The sequence below is a fragment of the Emiliania huxleyi genome, assembly GCF_000372725.1.
Source record: "Emiliania huxleyi CCMP1516 chromosome Unknown EMIHUscaffold_125, whole genome shotgun sequence".
Classification (NCBI taxonomy): Eukaryota; Haptophyta; order Isochrysidales; family Noelaerhabdaceae; genus Emiliania; species Emiliania huxleyi.
This window is the reverse complement of record NW_005201338.1, coordinates 231,256-254,653: the sequence shown is the minus strand read 5'-3', so window position 1 is coordinate 254,653 and position 23,398 is coordinate 231,256. Positions and strand designations below refer to the sequence as shown.

Sequence of the window (23,398 nt, the reverse complement as noted above, 5' to 3'; positions counted from 1 at the left end):
CGTGGTTGTGTTTTTGTCGAGCTCCCGCTCCGCCTGCTGCTTGGCCTGGTTGCGGTGGGGCGCGACGCAGTCAGAAGAAAAAGGCGGTGGGAGAATCCGTTTTGATCCTTTTGTGTGCCTACCTTTAAATTTGCAGAAACACGGTACCCGCCACCGCACACTCCACACCTAGGGATTTTATTTACGCGACCTGCCCGCCGACTTTCGTTGCGGTCCAGTTGATTGAGCGAGCGAGCGTGAATGAACGCCCGCCGCGGCAGGCCGGCACGCGGCAGGTCCGGTCCACCTTTCCAGATACCCCGGGAGATAGGCTTTCTTATTCGTAGTGCCAGTGCGCGCCAGTCCCGTGTACGCATACTCGGGTTCAGGCCGGCCGCGCCACGTTCTTTCGCGTGCCCTAGCATAGCACGATCTTTACGGGAACCCCCCCGACTCAGCCGAGGCGCGGCTCCATTTCGAGCACCCGGAATGGGCGGCCGCCAATGTCGACGGTGTCCATGGCCACGTGCTGCAAAAACGTGAGCGGCGGGAAGAGGAACTCGTGCTCGCCGGGGAAGGCCGACAGCCAGGCGAGATCGGCGCCCCGCTCCATGGCGTTCTTGGTGCGCAGGCGCAGCAGCACCGAATGCTCGCTCGCCGCATACCGGACGGCCACGCGAACGTCGCTCGTGGTGGACATCGGCGCGCGCTCGGTGCCGCCGCGCCCGACGAAGCTACTCGAGGCGTCGCCCACCTGCACGTTCTTCAGGCCGCGATACAGATCGAGTGGCACGTCGGCGTCGGGCGCCGCCGCCCGCAGCCTGCGCACGGCGTCCGCGATGAGCGCGACCGTCACAGGTAGCGGGTGCGGCTTCTTGGCAGCCACGCGCGAGTGGTCGCGCAGCGGCTCGTTGATGGAACGAAAGGCGGCGGTCGTGTAGATGCGCAGCGCCGCCACGTGAGCGGAGCTCAGCCCGGCGAGCCGCGCGCTTGGGTGCTCCACAAAGTGGCAGAGGCGCAGCCCGCGCCCCGAGAGCGGATCGGTGCGGTCGGCGCGCGCGCGCATGGTCCAGTCGCAGTCGCGAGGGAAGGGCGCGTTCGGGAAGATCGTGGGCGACGAGCCCGCCTCCTCGTCGAGAACGTATCGCATGCACTCGACGTCCGCCTCGCTGCCGGACGCCTCGAACTCGCGTCGGATGGCCTCGACGCCGCCTCGCGCCATCTGGCTCCTGATGGAGTCCTCCATGAGGCCGTCGCCAGCGAGGAAGGCCTCGACGCCGCGCGCCGCGACGCCAAGTGGCGCAAACGCGAGCGTCGTGGGCTCCGCGTACTTGCTGTACGTCGTCGCCGGCTCGCCGCTCACGATCGCCGCGAGCGTGCCGGCCACCTCGCGCGAACAGCCGAGGCATCGCGACAGCTTGACGACTTGGTACGCGTGGCGCACGCGCGGCGTGTTGAAGAGCAGCATTGCGGTGCACCAGCAGAGAATGTTGACCGTCTGGACGCGCAGCCGCGCGAGCGCCTCGAAGGTGGTCGGCGATGGCATGTGCTCATACCCGCCGCGGTCGGCGAGCAGCGCCGCGACGTACAGCGGCGAGCAGCCGATGGCGATGGTCGTGAAGAGCCATGCGCCGAGCCAGAAGGCCTCGAGGCCCCTCCACTCGGCCGGCGGTGGCGAGGGCGGCGGCGCGGCGTCGTCGGTGGCCGTGAGCAGCCAGAGGTACAGCAGCGCGTTGAGCGAAAGCATGATGGCGGAGTAGGTGACGGCCAGGAATGGAAGCTGCGAGCGCGCTGCGCTGCATGCGGCGTAGGCAGAGCTGTACGGCCCGTAGCCGTCGGCCGAGCACGTGTACGGGCTGCCGGTGAGGGCGTGGCTGCGGCGGCATTTGGTCCACAGGAACCAGCGCGTGACAAGGGTGCATGGGTTGGCGTCGCTGCTGTAGGCGACCGGAGGGAGCAGCAACGGCGACGAGACGGCGGTGACGAGGACAAGGCACACGCAGCACAGCTGGAGCAGCACCAGATGGCGCATGCGTGCGTGGAAGCGCTCAAGCAAGTCGGCGGCGTTATGCTGCGTGGCGATGCGGATGCGCAGGTTGCGCAGCTGGCGCGCCGCATAGACGAGTGCCGGGAAACCAATCAGCAATATAACCGCAAACGTTGCGTCGTTCTCAAGCTCTGACTGTCCGGAGAGCACGTGTGTGATCTGGCACGCATATGCCAGCAAGAGGGCCCACTGCAGCATTTCGTCGGGGTGCGAGGACGTGCTGAGGCGCTCGGCCATACAAGCTCGCTTCATGACGGCCACGCTCGCACTCCCACGCCGGCTGCCTACGCCGACGAGGGCCAAGATGCTGTCCAGCGAGGAGGACTTCCCCGTGATAAGTGGCGGTTCCTCATGAAGCAGGGCCGCCATCGCGACCCCTTCGTCTCTTCCGAGGACGCTGAGAGGAACCCGGACCAGCACGCTGCTCACCAGGAAGGAGGCCAGCACGGGAGCGACGGCGACTGCGACGACCAAGAAGTTGACTGTTTGGCCGAGCTTGTGCCCGGGTGCGAGGGACGCGTCATCAATCGTCATGTTGCGTGATAACTCCACGGCGCCGATGCACAGAGCGCTCGGCAGCACCATGAGCCAGCCGACGCCTCGTTCAAATTTGTGCAGCGCTTGGGTCGATAGCGCCTGGGTTGCCCGCTCGGCGATGGCACCCAGGAAACGAACGCTCGTGTTGAGCTTCGTGAGATGCTCTCGGAGTGCCGGCGAGCCGGTCCTCATCGCCGATACAGTTGCGAACGGGTAAAGCTCTTAGAAGCGATCCATAGGAGCCACGAGGAAGTTGGGAGAGAGATGCCGTTGAGCAAGGATTGCGCCGTCGAATTGAGGCGACCCTTGCGGAGCAGTGGTGTGCTGTCGCGCGAGCGTTGCAGGCGGGGGTCGAGGGACCTTCCCCCCCCTTTGCAATTACAATGCTTTGGAATCCATGTGTGTGGACATTACCTCGAGTGGAGCCCCAGTCTCGACAGGCTCTGACGTGTAGCACAACATCGCACAGGCAGAAAGAGCCCCCCCCCCCCACCCCCCACCCACCCTCTCGTCTGCCTTCCTCGTAGGCTTCCTCGTAGGAAGGGGCAACCAGTATGTGGTGTGATTTCGAGGAAAACTCGGCGTTGCGAGCTCGCGGCGCCCCGTTTTCGGGCTCCGGGGGCGCGGGGTGGGCACCGTAGGCGGCGGGCGGACGGGCGGGCCGGGCGGCGGTCTGGGCCGGTGTGTTTTGTTGTTTGCCGGCAAACAACAAAACCATCCTAGGTGTTGAATACCTCGCGGAGCGCAGAAAAATTCAGGAAAATACGTATTCAAGGCCAGAAATCTTGAATTCATGAATACAACCCTCTTGTATTCAAGAAAAAAGAATTTCCGCGCGTCGAGCGCTGCGACTCGGACTCGGACGAGAACAACTCGGACAACGAGGAGGACCTGATGGTCTAGTGGCACTAATGGGGTGTCTCCAAGCTTACTGGAGCTCTGATGGACGGCCCTGACTATCCCTCACACACAAAGAGTCACTCTGACGGCACACAACACCCTATAACTGCGTCATGACCAGCCTGCCATGCGTCGCCGGTGCCGCATTCGTCGCAGTGCTTCTTTAGCAGGCGGCGGACTGTCGGCTGCGAGGACGGTCGCATTTGCGCGAGGCGAGGCGAGCATTCAGGCGCATTGCATGCGCCATGCCTCGCGCCGGCGCGTGCGGGCGCTCCTGGCTGAGCGTTGAGTCCAGGCGAGTTGCGCTGGCCACTATTGCTACGCCGAGCCGAGCTGACGCGCCGAGGCGCCGGCCAGTCGCAGCCGTGAGGCATGCCACAGCAGCAGAGGCACCTGCCACCCATTGGGCGGGCAGACAGAAGGCCAGGGTAGCACTGGCAAGTGCGCAACGCGCCTCATGTCGGAGAGCGACCGTGCCTCGTTCGCCGCTTATGATGTAGAGTGTTGTAGAGATTTCACGTTGTAGAGCGCCTCTACATCGCTCTACAACGCAGGCGCTTCGTCCCGCGGCGGATGTAGAGCTCTACAGCTCTACAGCGCTCTCGAGCTCTACAGCTCTACAGCGCTCTACACTCTACATCCTCTACACCCTCCCTCAGGTCGCCCGCTGCCTCGCCGCGCCGCCGCCACGCGCCGCCCGCCGCCGCGCCGCGCCGCGGCCCGATGATTAATAATTAATAATTATTACCCGATGATTAATAATGTGTGTGTGTTTGTTTGCTCGGTGGCAGGGGGGGCAGGGCAGCGCCAGCGGCGAGCGGCAAGTGGCGTCGACGACGCAGCTAGGACACGATGAGACGCACAAAGCGCAGCGTGCGCGGTAGCAGCGCCGACCGCGGCCCCGCGCCGTATCAGCGGCGCTCTGAGTGAGTCAGGCTGCGCTGCACAGCCTGCTGACCACGCTCCCGACGAGCGGCGCGCGACGCGGGCCCGCCGCAGGCGAGGCGGCGAGCCGACGCGCATGTCGTAGGCGTAGGCAGCGCTGGCGAAGCGAGGCGGCCGGCGCCGGCCTCCGGAGGCGGTTGCAGCGAGAGAAGCGAGGCAGAAGACACTGTTGAAAGGGTGGTGAGCAGCCCGCCGTCGAGCGGCGCGCCGCGCAAGCCCGCTGCCGGCGACCCGATCGGAGAGCTGGTAGGCATGGTACTCTGAGCGCGCCATCGCGCCCGATACGGCCCGCCCTGGCCCTGCGGACCTTCCCAGAGAGCTTGGCGAGGCTGTACAGAATGCCGCCGAGAGGGTACTGGGCATGCTCCCGTCGAGCTACGAGCCATGCTGGCTCGTCGCCGGCGGCGAGCTCGAAGACCCGCGCCGAGCTTCGCCGAGCCTGGCGGGCCCGCCCGCACGCCCGCGGCCGCAGGCAAGGAAGGCGAGCTTCCTGGCGTCTCTAGCCAGCGCTCACATGCCAAAAGGCACCTCGCAGCGAGCGAGACATGACCGAAGCGGTACGCCTCGGCGCCACGAGAGCAGCCGGTCGACGTGAACCGGCAGGGGCGCCGCGGCAGTAGAGAGCACTCCACCGCCATACCGTTTTTATGGCGGGTCGCACTCGATGCCCTTGTCACTTCACGGCTGTATGTATGTAGGAAGGAAGTAGGGAGGAAGGTGGAAAGGTGAAGAACAGCCAGGCTCGGACTGGACACCACAACGCGGTATGGGTGGACGCTAGACAGATGATGACGACACGCACGAGCGACACACAGACACAAACAGGCTCACAAGACACACAGCCAGCGGGCTGCCACACACCCTGAGTAGGCGTACACATAACTCAAGGCCACATCCTCCCTGTCGCCCCCCCCAGCACTCCAAGGTGCCAAGAGAACAAACAAGGGCACAAGGAAGGTGAGCTTGTGCGTCTTGGGTCCGTGGTTGTGTTTTTGTTTGCAGAACAACGGCTCGGACAGAGACCAGTGGCGCCAAAAAAAAACGCTGAGGCTCGTACGGACTCGTTGTAGGCTCATCGGCCGCACGTCAGCGCCTGCCTTCACCGGCGCGCGTCACCACATCTTGGGCACGCAGAGCACCGTGCTCCTCTGCGGCTCCGACTTCAAGCCGGAGTGCGTTGACGTGCACTCTTGCGCCCGGTGCCGCTCGCTTGCGCAGAGGCACTGCTGCGCTTCGCCAGAGTGTGCCGCTGCTGCTGCTGCTGAGGCTCTGCCCGCCAACGGCTCCGGCGGTGTGGCCGTCCGCTGGCTTCACATTCCAAAGTGCGGTTCGACTCTCGGCATCTCGCTGCTCCAGTACGCTTGCACGCCCGCGCTGCCCGCGTGGCACATCGTCTACATGGCGATGGCAGAGGGGCAGATCGACGTGCGGATGGCCCATGCCATCGAGGCGCGCCGAGCGAGGGACGGCTTCCGCTGCGCCGGCCGGCTGGTGATGCCCTTTGCGGGCCACGTGCCGGTCACCCCCGCCGAGCTCCTCCTCTCTCCGTCGGGCATGCTCTCGCACGCCGCGGCCAAATCCGCGCGTGGCGGAGGGCTGGCGGCGATGTTCCGCACTCCGTCGCAGCGGCTCATCTCGGCCTTCCTCGACAACTACCACGCTTGGGGCATCACGCGGCACGCCTCCCGCACGGCGATGAAGCACGCGGCGCCGACCGTCGACTTGTGGGCTCGCTTCCCCGGCGTCGCGGGCTGCCAGGTCAAGATGCTCAACGGGCTCGACTGCGGCGCCCTGCCCCCTTCGCGTGGCGCTCAGGCCTTGCTCGCGCGCGCCATTCGATTGCTCCGCTCCGACGCGTTCGTCTTTGTCGGACTCGTGGAGCGGTGGCGCGAGTCGGTCTGTTTGCTGCACGCATCGCTCGGCCGAGGCACGGCGCCCGTCGAGGGCGAGATGCAGTCGCTCGGCCACTCCCGCAACTCGGACGCGCGCCGCGGCGGCGGCGGCTGCCGGCTCAAGGACAAGGACGGGGTCTGCTACGGATCGGCAGGACGGGGGTACAACGCGTCGGTGCTGCGCGGCTTCCGCGACGAGCTCGACGAGCCGCTCTACGCGGCGGCAGAGAAGGAGTTTGAGAGGCGGCTGCGCCTCCACTGGGTGGCGGGCGGGCCGGCGGGCGTCGCGGCGGACGTTGCGGCGGGCGCTGCGACGGGCGGGGCTTTGGGCGGGGCGGCGAAAGCGGCGCCCGGGAAGGGGTTGCGTTTTCGGTCCGGAGGGCGAGCAAGGCGATTTGCCAACAGATCCAAGAGAGGGGTGGCGCTGACCTTGGCGGCCCAGCGAAGGGCTCCCCAAGCCGCCGGTAAGGAGAGCCAGGAGGAGGTATCTCGGATGTGAACTCGCGCAGCCGAGAAACGAGGACAACCGATGCATGTCCCCGTGTCCTGTTGCAGTGTACTGTCACATAAAATACAGTGTTCACATCCCACCTCTGGGGGGAGGCGGGGGCCCCCGGAGGCACCGTGCGCCGCGCAGCCGTGCGGAAACGCAAACGGGGCTCCGGCTCCGTTAGTCTCCGTTAGCACCGACTTCCCGAATGATTACGGTTGATTAGAGGGCAGATTTGGAGAGATCTCGAGGAGTACATACAGATAGATCCTCTAGCCATCAGAAAACTCCAACCTGATCGGTCGTACTGACCGGCGCGACAGCAGACAGGCCGACGTCTGCACACGGCCGGCCGGGCGAGAGGCTTGACACGATCCGACCCTGCGACCCTGACGCTGCTGCTCTAGCTATCAGACATGCGCTGCTGACTGCTGCCACAATGTGCGACCGGTGCTGGCCCACTTGGCGGCCTTCCCGGTCAGTGGTGAGGCGCAGTTCAGAGCTGTCGATGGCGCGATGCCGCACTGGTCCCACATCGGTGACACGAGACCACCACGTTTGCCGGTCCAAGAGAGAGGCACCGGCGCTGTCCTGAGAAGGTGCGTGGTCCCTATTGACTGCCCATGCGCGCGAGGCTGTGTAGGCACAGCCTCGAGAGTGCCAGCAGCCAATCCGAGGCAGTTTGTGACGCGCATTGCGTCAGAAGCGTGCACGCGCTGGAAGGACACCTTCCTACTGGCCGTACGATCAGGTCGTCACTGAATGCCGAAGACTAAGGCCGCGAGCTATGCAGGAGGTCAGTTGAGCAGCATGGCACGGTCAGCAGCGCCGAAAGGATGTCGCAAGGCGTGATAGCATGGCCGCAAGTACGCCGAATTCCCATGAAAACAAGTAAAAAAATGCGCGAAAAACAAAAAATGCCAAAAATCGGCGCCTGCGGCGGGCTGGGGGACCCCATCTCCCCCCCGCATGGGTACCCCCTAGGGCCCTCGCCTGCGCCTCCCCCCAGAGCATCCCACAAGTTTGCAACCCAAAATACCGGCGCAGCACCTATTCACGTGCGGCGCGCTCTCAAGGCGGAGAACAGGCTGGGCGGCGCTCGAGCCGTCCTCGGACGCGCCGCAAAAAGAATTCTCTTGCCGAGAAACTACAAAACTTCACCTAATAACGGTATAGTACCATCTACCAACCCGAAGACTCATAACGATCGAAATAGAGCGAAAGGCAAAAGAGGTTAGCCATAGGTCTGCCGCACTCTCGGCCCCTCCCTCGGCGCTCCAACCGCCTGTGCCGCAGCGCGACTCGCGCCCTCTTCCCCAACCACGACCTCCCAGCCGTCGGGGAGCGCCGCGCGCGGCACGGTCGCAGAGAACATCCCCGGCTGCCCGCGCATCGCCACCGGCGCCTTGAGGAAGGACGCCCGCTTCACCTAGGTAAGTCGAGGTAGGTTAAGGTACAACACAACCTGGTCAGGCAAGGGCCGGGAACCCCTCGCATCTCCACACCCAGACAGGCAGGAGCTGGCCCGGCATTCAAAAAGCAAGGCCCGGTGCGCGCGGGTGAGCAGCCTGCCCCTCCCTCCCAACCAACCAGCTCCCGCACACACCTCCTCGCACTCGCTCCCGCCCCTCCCTCCCTCCCAACCAACCAGCTGGCCGCACACACCTCCTCGCACTCGCTCCCGCCACTCCCTCCCTCCCGGGGACGCTCCCCACCTCGCCTCAGTGAGGTAGCGCCCCATGTCGCTGCCAAGGGCGCACGCGGCGCTCTGCACCTGCGCGGCCGAACAGCTCGAGGGGTGAGGCCGGCTGGGTGAGGCGAGATGCATCCGAGAGGCGTGATGCGTCCGAGACACGCGGCGTCCCGAGGGCTGTGGAGGGTGGGACGTACGCGCGGCCAAACGGTGTGTGCCGAGATGACACAGACCGCGAAGCCGAGGGGTCCAAGAGCCGAGAGATGTGCCGAGGTCTGCTCCACACCTCGGCCGTCGACCTCTCCTCGAGGCTGGCCGGCCGCGTGTCGCCGAGCTCGAGCAGCGCGACGACGCCGCCGCGCGAGAAGCCCGGCGGCAGCGCCGTCGTGCGCCCAATCTCCTCCTCGCTGTCGCCCGCCTCCGCGAGGATGGCGCGATGCTTGCCGCCTGTGAGCATCCCTCTCCCGTTCCAAGGGCCTCGAGGGCTCACAGTGACTCGCCATGTGATGCACCGTCCGGGTAGGTGCGCCGCCCCACGTGCAACAGGCAGAGGCCTGCGGTGCGAGGACTAGAGTCGAGCGCGTCGGAGCGGCGTCTCGACACCGAGTGATTGAAAGGCGTCTCTCCGTTTCTCTTCGTCTCTCGAGTCAAGGAAGGGAGGCGCGTGTGGCGTGGGTCCACAGACTTCTCGAGTGCTGGCAGGCTGCAGGGACCTGCAGGGATCTGCATGGAGCATCCCGTCCCCGTCTGTTCTGGACTGCCTCTAGACGCGCGGGCCGGTCGCGCGCTCAAACATCGTGCCGTTGCGCGTCTCGAGCGTCTTGCGCCCATGAGCGACCAGTCCCGCGAAGGGCATATTCATCGAGAAGCAGGGCAGCGTGATCGACCCGCCTGCGCGGCGGCGGGGGCGTCAGCACGGACGGCGTGCGTCCCGCACTCGTGGCACGGACGGCTTCGGCTCCGCGCCGTCTAGGGGTGTCGACCTGCGTGAAGTGCGGCGCCCCTGCTCGCTTTCACATATGAATCTCCTCGGCCCAACTGAGCTGCGGGTGCGTCCCCTCTCGCACCTTCGCTCGGGCCGGGGCCGCCCGTGGGTGTCACCGACGTGCACGCCACGCGGCCGCCGCGGTCGACGCCGACAAGCACGCTCACCGCGTCGCCCTTCTGCGGCGTTGGCGCGCCGGGCGGCAGCGCCGACGCGTGCGCAAAGAGGTCGCCGCCACCGCTCACGCGGCGCACAAAGCCGAACGACTTGCCCTCGAGCCAGCGCACGACGGTCGCGTCGTGCGGCCCGCCGTTCGACTCCTCGCGCGCCGCCGCGGACGCCGACGCGGACGCCTCGTCGGGCGACTCGGGAGCCCCGCCGCTTGCCGGAACCACCATACCCATCCAAGCTTCGTCGGCCGCGAGCGCGGCGTACGACCGGACGGCATGCGCCCAGACGCCGTCAGTGAGCCCGTTGGGGCAGTGCGCAGAGAGCACACCCATCCGCGCGACCGGCTCGCAGTTTCCGAACCGGCCGCCGCGCGCGTCGTCGAAGAAGAGCATGGAGCCAAACGGCAGCCCGCTGCGCCGGCGCAGGCTCTCAAAGTGCGCCCTTTTGTTGCCCGTGTAGATCTCCTGGTACGCGACGAGGTCCGAAAGGCGGCGACTGGGGTCGCCCGGCACTTCAAACGCGTCGAGTAAAGTCCGCGCCCAGTCTCCCTGGTTTGTGCGCGAGGCCACCGCGATCTGCGTTCCCTCCCAACGATCGCACGTGTCAATCTCGTGCAGCGCCGCCGCCGCGGCAGGGAAGAGCTTGACGTCCCGGCCGGCGACAGGTGCTGCCTTGACCCTCCTCGCCACCTGGTACAGCTCTGGCGTCCAGAGAGTGTTGTCGAGATCGAAAACGATGAGCTTTGGCAGCGCGGCGCCGGCTGGGAGCCTCGCGGCCACCGGCGGCCGTGGCGCGAAGCTGATCGCTGACGGCGCGAGGAGCATTGCAGTCGGTCTACAGCGCCTCCACAGCGCGCGATACACAGAAGAGAAGCCTCCGCCAGGCCCGCGCACTTGAGCCGGCTTGTTCTGAGAAGAAAATAACGTGAAATATGGCGCTATGCGCTGGTCTGTGAGAGGTTGAGGTGCGAGCCCTGGAGGCCCTGGGGATGGGGGGAGACTACCCGCGGGCCTAGAAGGCCCGCGCGCAGGGGGGTGGGGCATTGAGACCGGTCATGAATGAGTGCGCGACACGCATATTGCGAGCAGCGTTGACCGTTGATGTTCTGCGCGTCGCCACAGACGGCGGCGCGCGAGAGCTGTTGCGAGTGGTGCTGGACGAAGCCCCGGGCGCTAAGCGAACGACGTGAGACGTTGGGGCTGGCTGCGAGGGTGCCGAGTCCTCGGCGCGGGGAGCGGCTCCCAGCTCCCCGTGCAGCGCCGCGGATAGCGAACCTCGAGCCGGTGGAGAAGACCGCGGTCGTGTCGGACTCGACCGGCGCCGATGCGGCGCCAGCAATTCGGGCGCGGCCGACTCGCTCCAGTTCGGCGCAGCTCGCCTTGGAGCCCACCGCGCTCTTAAATCGCCTCGAGACCATGCTCCTCGGCAACCATCCCGTCCCCGCACCCTCCAACGAGGTCAGCATCGTCGGCGAGGTCACCAACGGCATCATCATCGCCGCGAAAGCTGCCGTAAACACGCTCTTTTTGTCGCAGCGGCGCGGCGCGCTGATGGCTCTCCAGATAAAGAACCTGAAGAAGGCTGCGCTGGCGTACCTTGTGTGGGACCTACGCGGCGAGCTGGCGGGCGCGCGACTCGAGCAGGCGGTCGTGTACGGCAAGCGGCTCGAGACGCACGCGAGCGGCGTGGACAAGGAGTTGGGAAAGTGCAAGCGGCGGCAGGCGGGCGCGGAGGCGCTTCTCGCTGTCGTTCCAGAAACGTTGCAGGACGTGCCGACGCCAGAGGAGCCCGCGGTCGAGGAGGAGCCGGCGGTCGAGGACCTGCCTGCCAGCGACTCTCGTCCCGACGACGCGTCTTCGGACAGCGATCAGGAAAGCGTCTTCGAACGTCGGGTGACCCGTCGGATGATCGACGCCGGCCTGAACGAGGCGCAATTCGATGATATGCGGAACGTTTACGGGATTCAGCTCGCCCACGAGGACAAGTGTCACGAGTGTGCCATTCTTCAGGCTCGGGCAGCCTGCTTCGAGAAACTGTATTACCGCTGCAAGGCGGAGCTCCTCCAGATCTACAGCGACTGGAACAGCCCCGAGGTGGAACAAAAGTTCCGCGTCCGCGAGGAGGCTCAGCGACGCTCCGGTACCCTGAGTCGTGGGTATTATAGTGACCCATCATTTGTGTGATATACCTACCAAATCAGGGCCGCGGGGGGGGCGTTGGGGGGCCGCTGGAGGGCCGCTAGACCCTCTTCCCGGGCCCCTCCGGGTGGGTCCGGGTGCACCCGGCGCCAGGGTGCGCCTAGCGCGCGCAGCACATCATAGAGGCTACGGCGTCGCACCGCTCTGCGAATTCAGGGCTCTGGGCGGCGCATTGGGGCGTTTCTGCGCTGCCGAACATGATGGCCTCGGAGCCTCCGACGCGGGCGACTTGCGCACCTGCTTGGTGGGCTGCGACGGGACCGCTCGGCCGGCCGCACCGTTGGTGATGGACTCAATCTCAGCCTTCCAGCCTGGGCTGCGACGGGACCGCTCGGCCGGCCGCACCGTTGGTGATGGACTCAATCTCAGCCTTCCAGCCTGAGCTAGATGCGCCTTCGTCCGCGTCGGCGTCGCCCACCCGTGCCTCGTCTCCTGGGTTGCCGCGGCGAAGGAATAGCGCGACATCCCTGGCAAGCTCTTTTGCTCGCTCTACTAGGTCCCACATGGCACAAAACCTCAAGTGTGCGTGTGAGTGTTAGAGTTGTTTGGTATTGAAAATCAAAACCTCACGAGCCAACTCTCTTCCGGCAAAAGGCTCCCCCGGGAGGGGGGGGGGCGATACTGTCCCACGGCGCGCGGCTCCAGCATAGCCAGACAGGTCCCGGTGATGTACTCGCCGTACTTCGAGCTGCCGGCGGATGGCCCTGCGTGGCTGCACCCGCAGCTCGCCGCGTGCCTGCGCCGCGCCGGCGTCACCGCGGCCGACCTCTCGCCGGCGGGCGATGCCGCGCTGCGGCGGACGGCGGCGGCGATCCTCAACGCCGCGTGTGAGGAGCCGACATCGAGCGAGCTCGACATCGACCTGCTCCTCGACGTGGTGGCCGGCATCGACGAGGCGCGCGTGCTGCGCGGCCTTGGCGCCGCGCCGCTGGCAGCGCTCCGGAGGTACGACCTCGAGCACACGCACCTGCTGCGGCCGCCCGCGGAGAGCTTCACACCCTACGCGGAGCTCGCGGCGGTGGTCAGCCTAGTCCCTCGTGGTGGCTCGTTTGCCGACCTCGGCTGCGGCTCCGGCCGCGCGCTGCTCGTCGCCGCGCTCCGGCGTCCAGACGTCTCGTGCGACGGCTACGAGGTGGTGGGCGCGCGCGCCGCCCTCGGGCGCGAGATGCTGGCGAGGCTCGCCGGAGGCCGCCGCCGCCGCCGCTACCGCTGCGTCTCTCGCACCCTCGGCCGGTCGCGCTTGCCGCCCGCGGCAGCCGACGTCTTTTTTATGTTCAACCCGCTCGCGCCGAGCTCTCTCGAGGCGCTGCTGCGGCAGCTCGGCGGCCTGGCGCAGCGGCGGCCCTTTCTGCTGGTGTGCAAGGCGATGGACGCCGAGCTGCGCTCGGCGCCCGCCTTCCGCGCATCGCGGCCGTGGCTGCGCCGCCTCCCAACGCGTGGCGCGGGGCTGCCACGAGGCTTCAGCCTCTTCCGCGCGGGAACGAGAGCGAGAGCGGGCTGCTGAGGGTGTGAGACACAGCGAGCGACGGACTTTTTCGTACCTCGCCCGCGCTCCATAGAGTAACGGCACGCGTGTGTATGTGTTATACGTAAGCTCAGAATGGAAACAGTGCGTGATCGAGTCGCGGCGTCGCGTATACGCCTCGCCGCTCGTCTCTCGACTCTCCGTGTCCGGGTGTGGTCTCTGCCGTCTGTCCCACCGTCGTGACACGTGAGGACTGAGACACCGTGCGTGTGCGTTTTCGTGCACACGTGGAGAGAGAGTTTTGCGCGTTGAGCATGTAAGTTGTAAAGCCGAATGTCACACACGTGCACAGCGAAACACACGAGTAAAACACAGTAGACGGTAGACCGTGTACTGTACGCTGTACGGCACTGCTTTCTCGGCGAGACAGTAGCTCGAGTACGGTAATAGGCAGCGCTCAGGGTTGGCCGTAGGACAGCTTGGCCTCGAGCAGCCGCAGCTGACGCATATCAAAGTAGTGTATGAGTACCGACGTGTTGACGAGCTCGGTGGCGAGCCACTCGAGCACCGCAGCGGAGGAGAACCAAGTCGCCCACGAGACGGGCGCGAAGACCTGGCCGAGCACAACGAGGGCGCCGCCGAAGCACATGGTCCACAAAACGGCCATCCACTCCTTGAGCGAGGAGGAGCCGGGCCGGTGCGCCTTTGGGTCCACCTGCAGGCACCACCGTCCCGCGAGCGACGGCGGAGCGTCGCCGAGCCGGCGGCGGGTCCGGTGCGCCGCTACCCTCTGCATCCTCCAGAGCGCCCACGTGTGGCCCGAGTTGGTAACGTAGAACCCGAGGGCGCATCCGTTGTGCGCCGCGTTGAAGTGCGTCACGTTGATGACCCCCGCGAGCGCGAGGCAGACCATGGACGCCCACGCGAGGGCGAGCAGGGACGCGTTTGCCCTCCTGCCTCGCTCGGCCGTGGAGCTGCTCGCGTGCGCGGCGATATAGGCAACGCCGCCCTTGGCATGCAGGTCTCGGTAGCCGACCGCGCCAAAGGTACTGGCCACGAGGAGTGACGCCCTGAACAGCGGGTGGCACAGGTCCGGGTCCGCACCCACGATGGAGACGGTCGGAATCGCGCCGTCCCAGCGATAGCTGCAGAACTTGACGCCGGCGGCCCGCGCCCTCGAGGCCGCCGACTCGCGCAACAGCGCCTCCCGCGCCGCTGGGGACTCCCAGGTCCTGTCCCACGAGGGCGAGATTTCACAGACTTCGGTAGCTGTGATGCCGCTGGAGAGGTAGATGGCCAGCACGACCGGCACAGCCACGGTCGGCGTGACCACAGCAATGCCGAGAGACGCTCTCCTCATCGCTCTCAGCCCATGTGTCAGCAGGTTGAGCAGTCGCCTCATACGCATCGCATCGTACCGCGCGTGTGCGGCTGGTTGGACCTTCTGTTGGACCTTCTCGCCCGACAACAGCGGAAGAGGGGCACGGACAGATTTCCCGAGATCATCCGTCATGGCATCATCCGAGGAGCATTGTACGTGTAGATCCCTGGGCGTCCCCATCCACCGGGAGGGCTGTCTGGGGGGTGCCCTCCCACCGTCACCTCACCAGCGTCCATCAGCTGAGCTCTGCGTGGTCTATCAGAGCAAAGAGGATCACGAGTCGCGACCTGTGTCGAGGTCGCGACAGCTCGACGTACGACGACGACTTCTCACTTCAAAATACAAAAAGCAGTGATCTGATCACCCGAATGCCACGTTCGGATCGCTTCTCATCGCAAACCCCGTCAGCAGTCCTCCTCCGGGAATGTACGTAAGAGCTACATACACTGAAAAAGCTCAGTGACGACCCGCGGAGTCGCGGTCACGTGCCAGCTGCCACGCGTGGTCAGCTCTCCCGCTTCGTGAAGAAGGCGCTCATCTTCGGCTGCTTGCCGTCGTCGCTTCCAGCAGCCACCCTCCGCTTGCCGGCGCGACGCGGGGCCGACCCCGTCTGCGCGTGCGCGCTGACAGCGGCGATGACCTTCTTGACGCCCGCAGTGATGCCGACCTCGGCCATCCTGTCGGCGTCCATCCACTCGACCGTGCGCCCCTCCCACTCGCTCGCCGCCGCGTCTGCGTCGCAGCAGGCGTGCTCCACGTGCATCGTGTGGCGCACGTGTGAGAAGACATGCTCGAGCGTGCCGTCCACCGCTGAGCGCTTCTGCACGCCGCCGGGCGCCAGCTGCTCGAGCAGCGTGCCGCCAGCAGTCGCGCGCGCGGCGGCGCCCGGGTCGTCCGGCTCGTCCTCCTTGTGCGCCGCGAGGAGCGTGGCCGGGAACTCCCACTGCCCCGCGAGCAGTCCACTGTCTGGCCGCTTGGCGAGCAACCACGCCGTGCCCGGTGACAGCGCCGCGTCGCCGCGCCGCACTGCAGCGACCAGATAGCGCTCCTGCCTCACGCGCTTCTTCGGCAGCGGCAGCGGCAGCAGCGCGTGCACCTGCGCGACGGCAGTGTCCTCCTCGCTCCTCGGTGGCGCGCCCGCCGCCACCGCACGCAGCCTTGCGAGGAAATCAGCAGCGCCTGCCCCGCAGACGGGACAGCGGTGCACACCGAGGTTGGGCTGCGCGAGCAGCGCGTCGAGGTCGCCGGCGCGCTGAGCGGCGAGGGCGTCGCGCGCTACCGCCGTCGACTTGTACAGCGCGCGCAGCGGGTCGCGCTCGTCACAACCCGAGCCGTCGGGCGCGCAGAGCGTTGCGCCGAGCTCCATGACCGCCTGGTTGAGCTCACCCGCCGCGCCGCCGCCGCCACCCTCGACGAGGCGCGCGGCAAGCCCCCACGCGAGCTTGTCGGCGTACGCGGGCTGCTTGACGTGCGAGGCGACGGCGCACAGCCGCGAGAGCACGCGTAGGACGTTGCCGTCCACAATCGGCGCGGGCACGCCGAACGAGATCGAGGCGATCGCTCCAGCCGTGTACGGCCCGACGCCCTTGAGGCGCAGCAGGCCGTCGACGGTTTGCGGTAGCTGGCCATCGAAATCGTCCACCACCTGCTTCGCGCCCTCGTGCAACATGCGCGCGCGCCGGTAGAAGCCGAGCCCCGCCCACTTGGCGTTCACTTGCTCCTCCGAGGCGGCAGCGAGGTCCTGCACCGTCGGAAAGGCTTCCATCCAGGCCAGCCAGTACGGGATGACGGCTTCGACGCGCGTCTGCTGGCACATGATCTCCGAGACCCACACGCCGTACGCCGACACCTCGCCGACGGGCGAGGGCTCCGCGGCCACCTGTGCCGCGCGTGAGCCGGCCTTGTTCACACCGGCAGTGGAGCCGTTGTACGGCGGCGCGTCCCCTCGCCACGGAAGCCTACGGCGCGTGGCTCGATACCACTCGAGGAGCGCCGGTCTCGCTTCGGCGACAGGCAGCTCCTCCATGTGGTACTCCACCGTGCTGTGAGCCAGGAAGGCAGACAGTGCCGGGTAGGCAGCCGCGCTCCTCGACGAGTCCTTCTTCGAAGTCATGCGCCTCGGCGCGCGGCCGGCGAGGCCGAGCGCGGCGGCGAAGAGCGTGGTTGGTCGCCGCGGTGCCACCGAGCCCTCGCAGGTGGTGGGAACCGTGAAATTCTTTTTTGCAACCAATACAGACCAGGCCACTAGGGGGTTGTGTCAGAGGGGGGGGGTGTGAGGCAAGCGGGCCCAGATCTGCTCGTCTCAGAGGGTACCCTCTGTGCCAAGAGAGGCCATCCACGAGCGGCTCAGAGGGTGCCTGGGCCGACCCTCTGAAGGCCTGTGCCGCCAAGCCAGCCTCTCTCGGCGCAGCCTCTGAGGCTACGGGGACCCTCTGAGACGCCAAGGCAAGCCCCGCGAGGCCGCTCCTCAGTGCTCAGAGGGGTTTTCAGGCATTTCAAGTCTCTCTCGTCCCCACAACCACAGAAAAAGAATTTCTGCGAGAGTTGACGGAACTGTCTCTCCAGCTACTCTGCGCGAGGCGCCCCAGCTGTGGCGAGGCACCCAAGATGCGCATCAGAGTCCGGGTCAACGACATTGTCGGGCGGCCGCTCCAAGCACATCCTCAAGTTGACGGGGCCGGGCCGTGCGAAGCTGGTTCACGCGCAGGGCACGGCGCAGGCGCTGTGGGCGAGCCTGCAGCAGTAAGCGCGTGTGGTGCCGGGCGCGCTTGCGAGCGTATAGAGTAGCGCCTTAGTCATGGATGGTCGCTGTGAAAAGTCGTAATGTTTTACTACCCCGCCCCTCCCCGCCCTCACTGGTCAGCGCCGTTCGTGGAGGGCTAGGCAGCTCCGCCTCCGCCCGGGGCTCTCGCCTCTGCCGTGAGGGGGGGCCACCCTCTGAGGTCAAAGCCCTCTGTGCCGCGCCAAGACGGACCATCAGCCAGGGACCCTCTGAGGCCAAAAGCAGCCAAGAGAGGCCATAGAGGCGGCACAGAGTCAGAGTCAAACCCTCTGTGCCGCCAAGGCAGGGGTCCGACCCGTCCTCAGAGGGGGGTCTGAGGCCTCAGAGAGTGTATAGCCCCCTAGTACCAGGCCTCACTTTTTCACAAGGGGGGGGTCCGTCTGGAAAAAGGATTGCTTTTCGCTGCGCATGCTCGAGCCCCCGGCGAGGGCTTGTGCTGTGAATAGCAGGCGTGGACTGTCTGTACTCGTGTGTACACACACACACACACACACACACACACACTGTACTCGCTCGCCAGGATGGGAGGACGGCACGCCGCCACCACATATGACTCCCCAAGCTACCCGCCATAAAAACGGGATGGCGGTGGAGTGCTCCCTACCTGCCGCGGCGCCCCTGTCGGTTCGGCCAAAAAAACGCGGCATGAACGAAGTGATCCACCTCTACACAAAACTCCTCCGCCTTTTCGGTGTAGACGCGGATGCACTCGCCGAGCGAGATGCCCTTGGCGTTGCGGATGTGCTTGAGTGAACTGCCAGCGGACCTCGGAGATGATTGATCTCGGCCGCCGCCTTGCTTGCCCACGCTGAGAGGTACATGCCCTTCTCGAGGGCCCACATGAGGGTGCCTAGAGGAGCAGCCGTCGCGGGCGCGTCGCGTCACGGGCGTGCCACGGCCGGCTCCGCCCCTCTGGAGAGGGCGGCAGGGGTGCGGCTGCGGAGGTGGACGTCCCACCCCTTGCCCTGCGCGCTGGTGTTGACTGCGAAGAAGCCGATGGTGGAGGCGACGATGCCGACGGCGGGCAGGAGGAATGCGAGCGCGATATGGCCTGGGTGCTCTTGCCCTGCAGCGTGTGTCGCCCTCCTTTTGCGCCTGGGTGACGGCGAGCCCTACGTGCCACGACGTGCGGGCGCCTCCTCCGCGCAGTCCCAGATTTCCTCCAGCTCCGCGCCGACTGGTTGCGGGTCTGCCGCGCCTGCCTCATCTCCCATGAGTGTGGTTGACACAAACTCGGGACGAATCTCACCAGGAATGCGCGGCCCGGCCCAGCTCCCGCGCGCGCTGCGCATCCCTCTTCCCTCCGAGCAACCCTGTGATGCAGTCCCTAGCGGTGGTTGAGGCCGATTGCCTCAACTGTCAACCAGCGGGTTGACAGAGGTCTCAACCATCAACCAAGTGGTCGACCGACCCCTTCAACCTTCAACCACGCGGAATGGCTGTTCACACCCCGCGCAAAGGTCTGAACCGTAAACATTCTCTGTGAACATTCATGTCGTCTTCTTTAGACGCCTTGATGCGGCATTTTACATGCCGATTTTACGCGACTACTTGCTCTTCCAGGTGAGGGGTGTGATGCGAAGCCCAGGGGAGCGCTGACAGCCATCCCAGCCCTGCTTGGGTGTGCGTAGACCAGAGTGATCTGTGATCTGTGAGGGTCCGCCCGCAGGCGCATTTTGTATACCGAGGCGGTGCCCGGTGCCGTCCCGAACCTGTCGGACCTTCATGAGACAGCATTGTAGATCCCTGGGCCAGTGGGGCCTGGGCGAGGGTGGTGGAGAGGCCGGTCCGGCGGCGGAGCAACCACCTCCTCCCGGCGTGCCGGTAGGCAGGATATCATCCCCCGTGATCTAGACTGCCCCGTTGGAGGTAGGCCGCTCGTCTAGCCAATCAGCCTTAACCCCTAAACGGCTACCGATGCGGGGTGCCCGGAAGGGCGATATCACGGCGGCCTAACTGTGCCTCCGTGCGCTCGCCACATACCCCCTGCTGCCCCCGAGGGTCGTGTTAGCACTTTATTGGGTACTACTACGCACAACGCACTAGACACACTGCCTCCAAGTTGAGCGGTGGAAATTGCGACCACCCCGAAGCCACGCACCGAAGCGCCGGCGTCCCTCTGGCAATCTGCCACCGACAGCAACACGCCTTTGATCACCGGCTGCTTGCGCTCCGCATACTCTCCAGAAGCTGTTGTTGGTTGTGTGGCTGATGCTGCTTCTATCAGCCTTAGTAACGGAGCCTTCCTCAAATGCACAATGTTGTTGAGCTACGAGGCTGCAACGCGTCGTCATTTGAGTTTGCTTGCTGCCAGCCACACACAGTGCGTCGCTACGCAATGCTGGCTGTGGCCGCAGCAGGCCAGGATGCCTTATGACGCGAATGTGGATCCACTCACGGCAGTGGTTGTAGACCTAGATCCCAAGCATCATTAATTCCCATGTTCCAAGCTTGGCGAGGCCAGAATGGGCGCACGCGGCTTGCACACTGCTCGACCGTCAGCCAGGAAGGGTGTGTGTCGCAACGCACTGTGTTGAGTTTGGCCCGCAGCGGACGACGCAGAGTCGTTCAATTCAACGTAGTAGACCTGAATCATGTTCATAGTTTCTCCCCGTGTGGCTATACTTGGCGAGGCGGTTCTGGGCTTGCACCGGTGCCCCTCGCGACAAGGGGAGCGCGTCCGGCAGAGCGGCTGAAGAATTGAGGACAGAGTCACAAATCCCGCTTGTTGTGCATGTTTTGAGGTCGGGCAGTGCTGCTGTCTTCTCCACGCAGCAGCGATGCTCGGGGCTCCATAGAGTTTACAGTTTAGACCACTCTCGCCCGCGCGGACATAGAAGCGTCGGGTACACACACGGCAGAGACGCCCGCCGCGGCGGCAAGTTCTCTCTGCAGCCTACTGTATTCTCGGGTGAGGCCTATTCTTAGCTTGTCCAAGCATGGTGCTACGGCTTTATAACCAAGTGCATGCACAACAACAACATGACAACATACATGCATGAGCGTGTTACAACATACATGCACATTGTAACATGCACACGCACATGCACATGCACATGCAATACAAAAGTGAACTCCATATCATATCCGATATCGATTTCCACGCCACTCGCCACACCCCCCGCCCCCCTTTTTCAGTTCTCACGACGCCCGACGTCCTCCATCCAGCCCTCGACCGTGAGCCTCGAGCTCCACGAGCCGATACTGTAGCGTTAGCATCGCGCCGTGTTTCCCCACGCGCAAACAAAGGCCAAAGTCGCGCGGGTTCCAGCTGGCATTCTATGCTCCAGAGCAAGATTCGCAGAACGCCGCACCACCTCATTAATCAGGCAGTCGTGTGTGTCTCGCGCCTTGCGGGGGGGGAGCGGAAAGGAGGAATCTCGAACCGGCAGCCACTCGGTGGCGACCCGCGCTGCGCGCCTGGTTCACCGCGTTGTGGGCCAGTCGGTGCCCCAACGTCGAGCCTCTCCCGCTCAGATCTCGCGGCCCGCGCCACATGAGCGAGTGATGCTACTTCCGGCCTTGGGCCTTGCTCACGGAGAGGCGCCGCTCCAGCTCCCCCACTTCCTTCATCCTAAGCTTCAGCTCCGCCAACTGCTCCGCCAGCTCCTGCGGCCGATGAAGGGCATCGGAGCGGCGCTTCGGCCGCGGACTTGGCATGCCGCCCCGCGCCTCCTCCTCGTCGGGCTCCACGAGCCGCTTGTGAGGCGGCTCGCGCCGCCGGCAGCAGCAGCGGTAGAAGCAGAGCGCTAGGAAGAGCAACCCGGCTGCTCCCAGCGCCAACTTCAGCGGGGAATTGGCGAGGATGGCTCGGCCCGCCTTTACCACGTGATCGCGAAGGAGGGGGGGGAGAGCACTCGGAGTGGATGTCCGGTTCCGGTCGTCCAAGTTTAGCTTTAGCGAGTCGCCGAGGGGGCGCAGGCTCCACTCGCGCACCGCGCTCCCGTGTTCGGCGACCTTCTGGGCCCACCGCTCAGGGAGCAGCGCGCCCAGCTCCTTCTCCAGCTCCTTGACGACGGGCGCCACGGTCTCGTACCCCGTCCGCACCGTCCCGTCGAGCTTGTCGACGAAGTCGGCGTAGAAGGGTGGGGGTGGGGCGAGCGGCGGCGGCGTCGAAGGCGGTGGCGTCGGTGGCGGCGTCGGCGGCGGCTGTGGCGGGGTCGCTGGCGAGGGGGGGGCCGCGGGAGGGGAAGGCGGCGGCGGCACGGAGCAGCAGCCGCGGCAATGCGGGCAGGTGTGGCCGGCCCAGAGTCCCTGGAGGGAGGGGCTGGTGCAGGAGGTGCCGATCCAGTCTCCGCAGGTCTGGCCAAGGCACTGCGCGTCGGGGAAGGCACACGGCGGGGGCAGTGGCGGGAGCGGCGGCGGCGGAGGCGACGGCGCGGGTGAATATATTTTTTCGTAGCACGTCGTGCCGCTCGAGGGCGCTGCGCCCGCAATCATGTCCACCGAGGTTTGCGCCTTATAGGTCTTGCACTCGACCTGACCTCCGACGAGCGGATCGTAACCGACCTGACCTCCGACGAGCGGAGCGTAAACGCTGTAGCCGACGCAGAAAGCGTCGACGTCGCAGGACCGGCGGCAAGTGTCGTGAATCTCTGCGTAGGAGAGGCTGTTGGACGTCGACGCGGAGGCGTACTTCCCAGGGCCGCCGGAGCGGTCTACACACGCGCCAGCTCGCCCGAGGTACCAAACCATTTCCCGGGGAGGGATGGCGGTCAAGAGAAGGCGCCGTTCGTACGTACTCGAGTAGAGAATGACGTGTGAATCTCGCAGGTCGGCGCGAGAGGCTGATTTGAGACACCAGTGAGACAAATGTGCACCTCTGCTGTGTGACAATGTCGTCTCTACTACGTCTCGTCATTTCATCTCAGAGCGTCTCACACTCGTCTCACGGTGAACAAGCGGCATTCCTCGTCTCACTCGGTCTCACAACGGCATAGTTGCTGCGCCAAGCGACTCGTCTCACTTGCTTCTGAGACTGTGCTGAGCCACAATGAGACACGGCGCAGAACGGGTGTGAGACGCCACAAGCCGCTGCCTCATAGTCGCGCGTTGTCAGATACCATCTTACCATGCCATGAGCCAACGTGAGACGCAAACAATCGTGAGACATTGGCGGGAGAGTCGAGACTATAGGCTGCGTCTTTGCTAGCCAGTTGTAGCGCGGTCGGCAGAGGGGTGAGGGCGGCGACAGCATGGGTGGCGGCGAGCCGGCGAGGTGGGTGCTCGTGTGGGGAGGGCAGCGGTGGCGTTGGCACGGGCGGCGCCGGCGGCGATGTCGGCGGCGGCGTTGCGGCGCGGGCCACGGCTGCGCACTGCTGGGGCGATGCGTGCTTTAAGTACCCATCAAGCTGAGGGCGTAGCCGCGACGAACAGAGGGCGAGAGCGTACTGCTGTGCACTAGCCCAAACCGCCCTGCCCACGAGAGCAACCGGCTACGCGCCGTTTGGGCCAGGGAGCGCGATATGAGCGCGATTATGTTGGGATCGTCCGGACACGCCTCACCTCGGAGCGGTCGGTGCGAATGGCTCATTAAATCAGTTATGGTTTATTTGATGGTACCTTGCTACTTGGATAACCGTAGTAATTCTAGATCTAATACATGCAGGAGTTCCCGACTCACGGAGGGATGTATTTATTAGATAAGAAACCAAACCGGTCTCCGGTTGCGTGCTGAGTCATAATAACTGCTCGAATCGCACGGCAAAGTACTCATCAAGCCGAGGGCGTAGCCGCGACGAACAGAGGGCGAGAGCGTAGTGCTGGGCACTAACCCGAACCGCCCTGCCCGCGAGAGCAACCGGCTACGCCCGCCGTTTGCGTCTGAGAGCGCGATAGAGCAACCGGCGGCTACGCGCCGTTTGAGCCAGAGAGGAATGCAGTCGAGAGGACAGGGGAGGGACGCGGCCTAACTAAGGAAGCGGGCGTCACGA

General features: G+C 65.5%; 8 protein-coding genes across 8 annotated transcripts; 3 read left to right on the top strand and 5 right to left on the bottom strand.

Moving 5' to 3' along the window:
• Positions 1-433: 433 nt before the first annotated feature.
• On the bottom strand, positions 434-2,755 carry EMIHUDRAFT_225573 (hypothetical protein; the record flags this gene model as incomplete). The annotated part of the gene is made up of 1 exon (XM_005789774.1): positions 434-2,755. The coding sequence occupies one exon, from the start codon at positions 2,753-2,755 to the stop codon at positions 434-436; it is 2,322 nt and encodes a 773-aa protein (XP_005789831.1).
• Positions 2,756-5,055: 2,300 nt separating this feature from the next.
• Positions 5,056-6,728, top strand: EMIHUDRAFT_225572 (hypothetical protein; the record flags this gene model as incomplete). Its single annotated transcript, XM_005789773.1, has 5 exons — positions 5,056-5,062; positions 5,279-5,333; positions 5,479-6,304; positions 6,431-6,562; positions 6,681-6,728. The coding sequence occupies 5 exons, from the start codon at positions 5,056-5,058 to the stop codon at positions 6,726-6,728; spliced, it is 1,068 nt and encodes a 355-aa protein (XP_005789830.1).
• Positions 6,729-9,938: 3,210 nt separating this feature from the next.
• EMIHUDRAFT_45392 (hypothetical protein) lies at positions 9,939-10,412 on the bottom strand (the record flags this gene model as incomplete). The annotated part of the gene is made up of 1 exon (XM_005789772.1): positions 9,939-10,412. A coding segment is annotated over one exon (474 nt), but the record flags the coding sequence as incomplete, so codon positions are not given.
• A 327-nt stretch (positions 10,413-10,739) lies between these two features.
• Positions 10,740-11,822, top strand: EMIHUDRAFT_225568 (hypothetical protein; the record flags this gene model as incomplete). The annotated part of the gene is made up of 1 exon (XM_005789771.1): positions 10,740-11,822. One exon carries the CDS (start codon positions 10,740-10,742, stop codon positions 11,820-11,822), a length of 1,083 nt encoding a protein of 360 aa, XP_005789828.1.
• Positions 11,823-12,504: 682 nt separating this feature from the next.
• On the top strand, positions 12,505-13,341 carry EMIHUDRAFT_225566 (hypothetical protein; the record flags this gene model as incomplete). The annotated part of the gene is made up of 1 exon (XM_005789770.1): positions 12,505-13,341. One exon carries the CDS (start codon positions 12,505-12,507, stop codon positions 13,339-13,341), a length of 837 nt encoding a protein of 278 aa, XP_005789827.1.
• Positions 13,342-13,759: 418 nt separating this feature from the next.
• On the bottom strand, positions 13,760-14,704 carry EMIHUDRAFT_225565 (hypothetical protein; the record flags this gene model as incomplete). The annotated part of the gene is made up of 1 exon (XM_005789769.1): positions 13,760-14,704. One exon carries the CDS (start codon positions 14,702-14,704, stop codon positions 13,760-13,762), a length of 945 nt encoding a protein of 314 aa, XP_005789826.1.
• Positions 14,705-16,169: 1,465 nt separating this feature from the next.
• On the bottom strand, positions 16,170-16,709 carry EMIHUDRAFT_70516 (A/G-specific adenine DNA glycosylase, mutY; the record flags this gene model as incomplete). The annotated part of the gene is made up of 1 exon (XM_005789768.1): positions 16,170-16,709. A coding segment is annotated over one exon (540 nt), but the record flags the coding sequence as incomplete, so codon positions are not given.
• A 4,266-nt stretch (positions 16,710-20,975) lies between these two features.
• Positions 20,976-22,160, bottom strand: EMIHUDRAFT_109849 (hypothetical protein; the record flags this gene model as incomplete). Its single annotated transcript, XM_005789767.1, has 1 exon — positions 20,976-22,160. One exon carries the CDS (start codon positions 22,158-22,160, stop codon positions 20,976-20,978), a length of 1,185 nt encoding a protein of 394 aa, XP_005789824.1.
• Between the last annotated feature and the right edge of the window lie 1,238 nt (positions 22,161-23,398).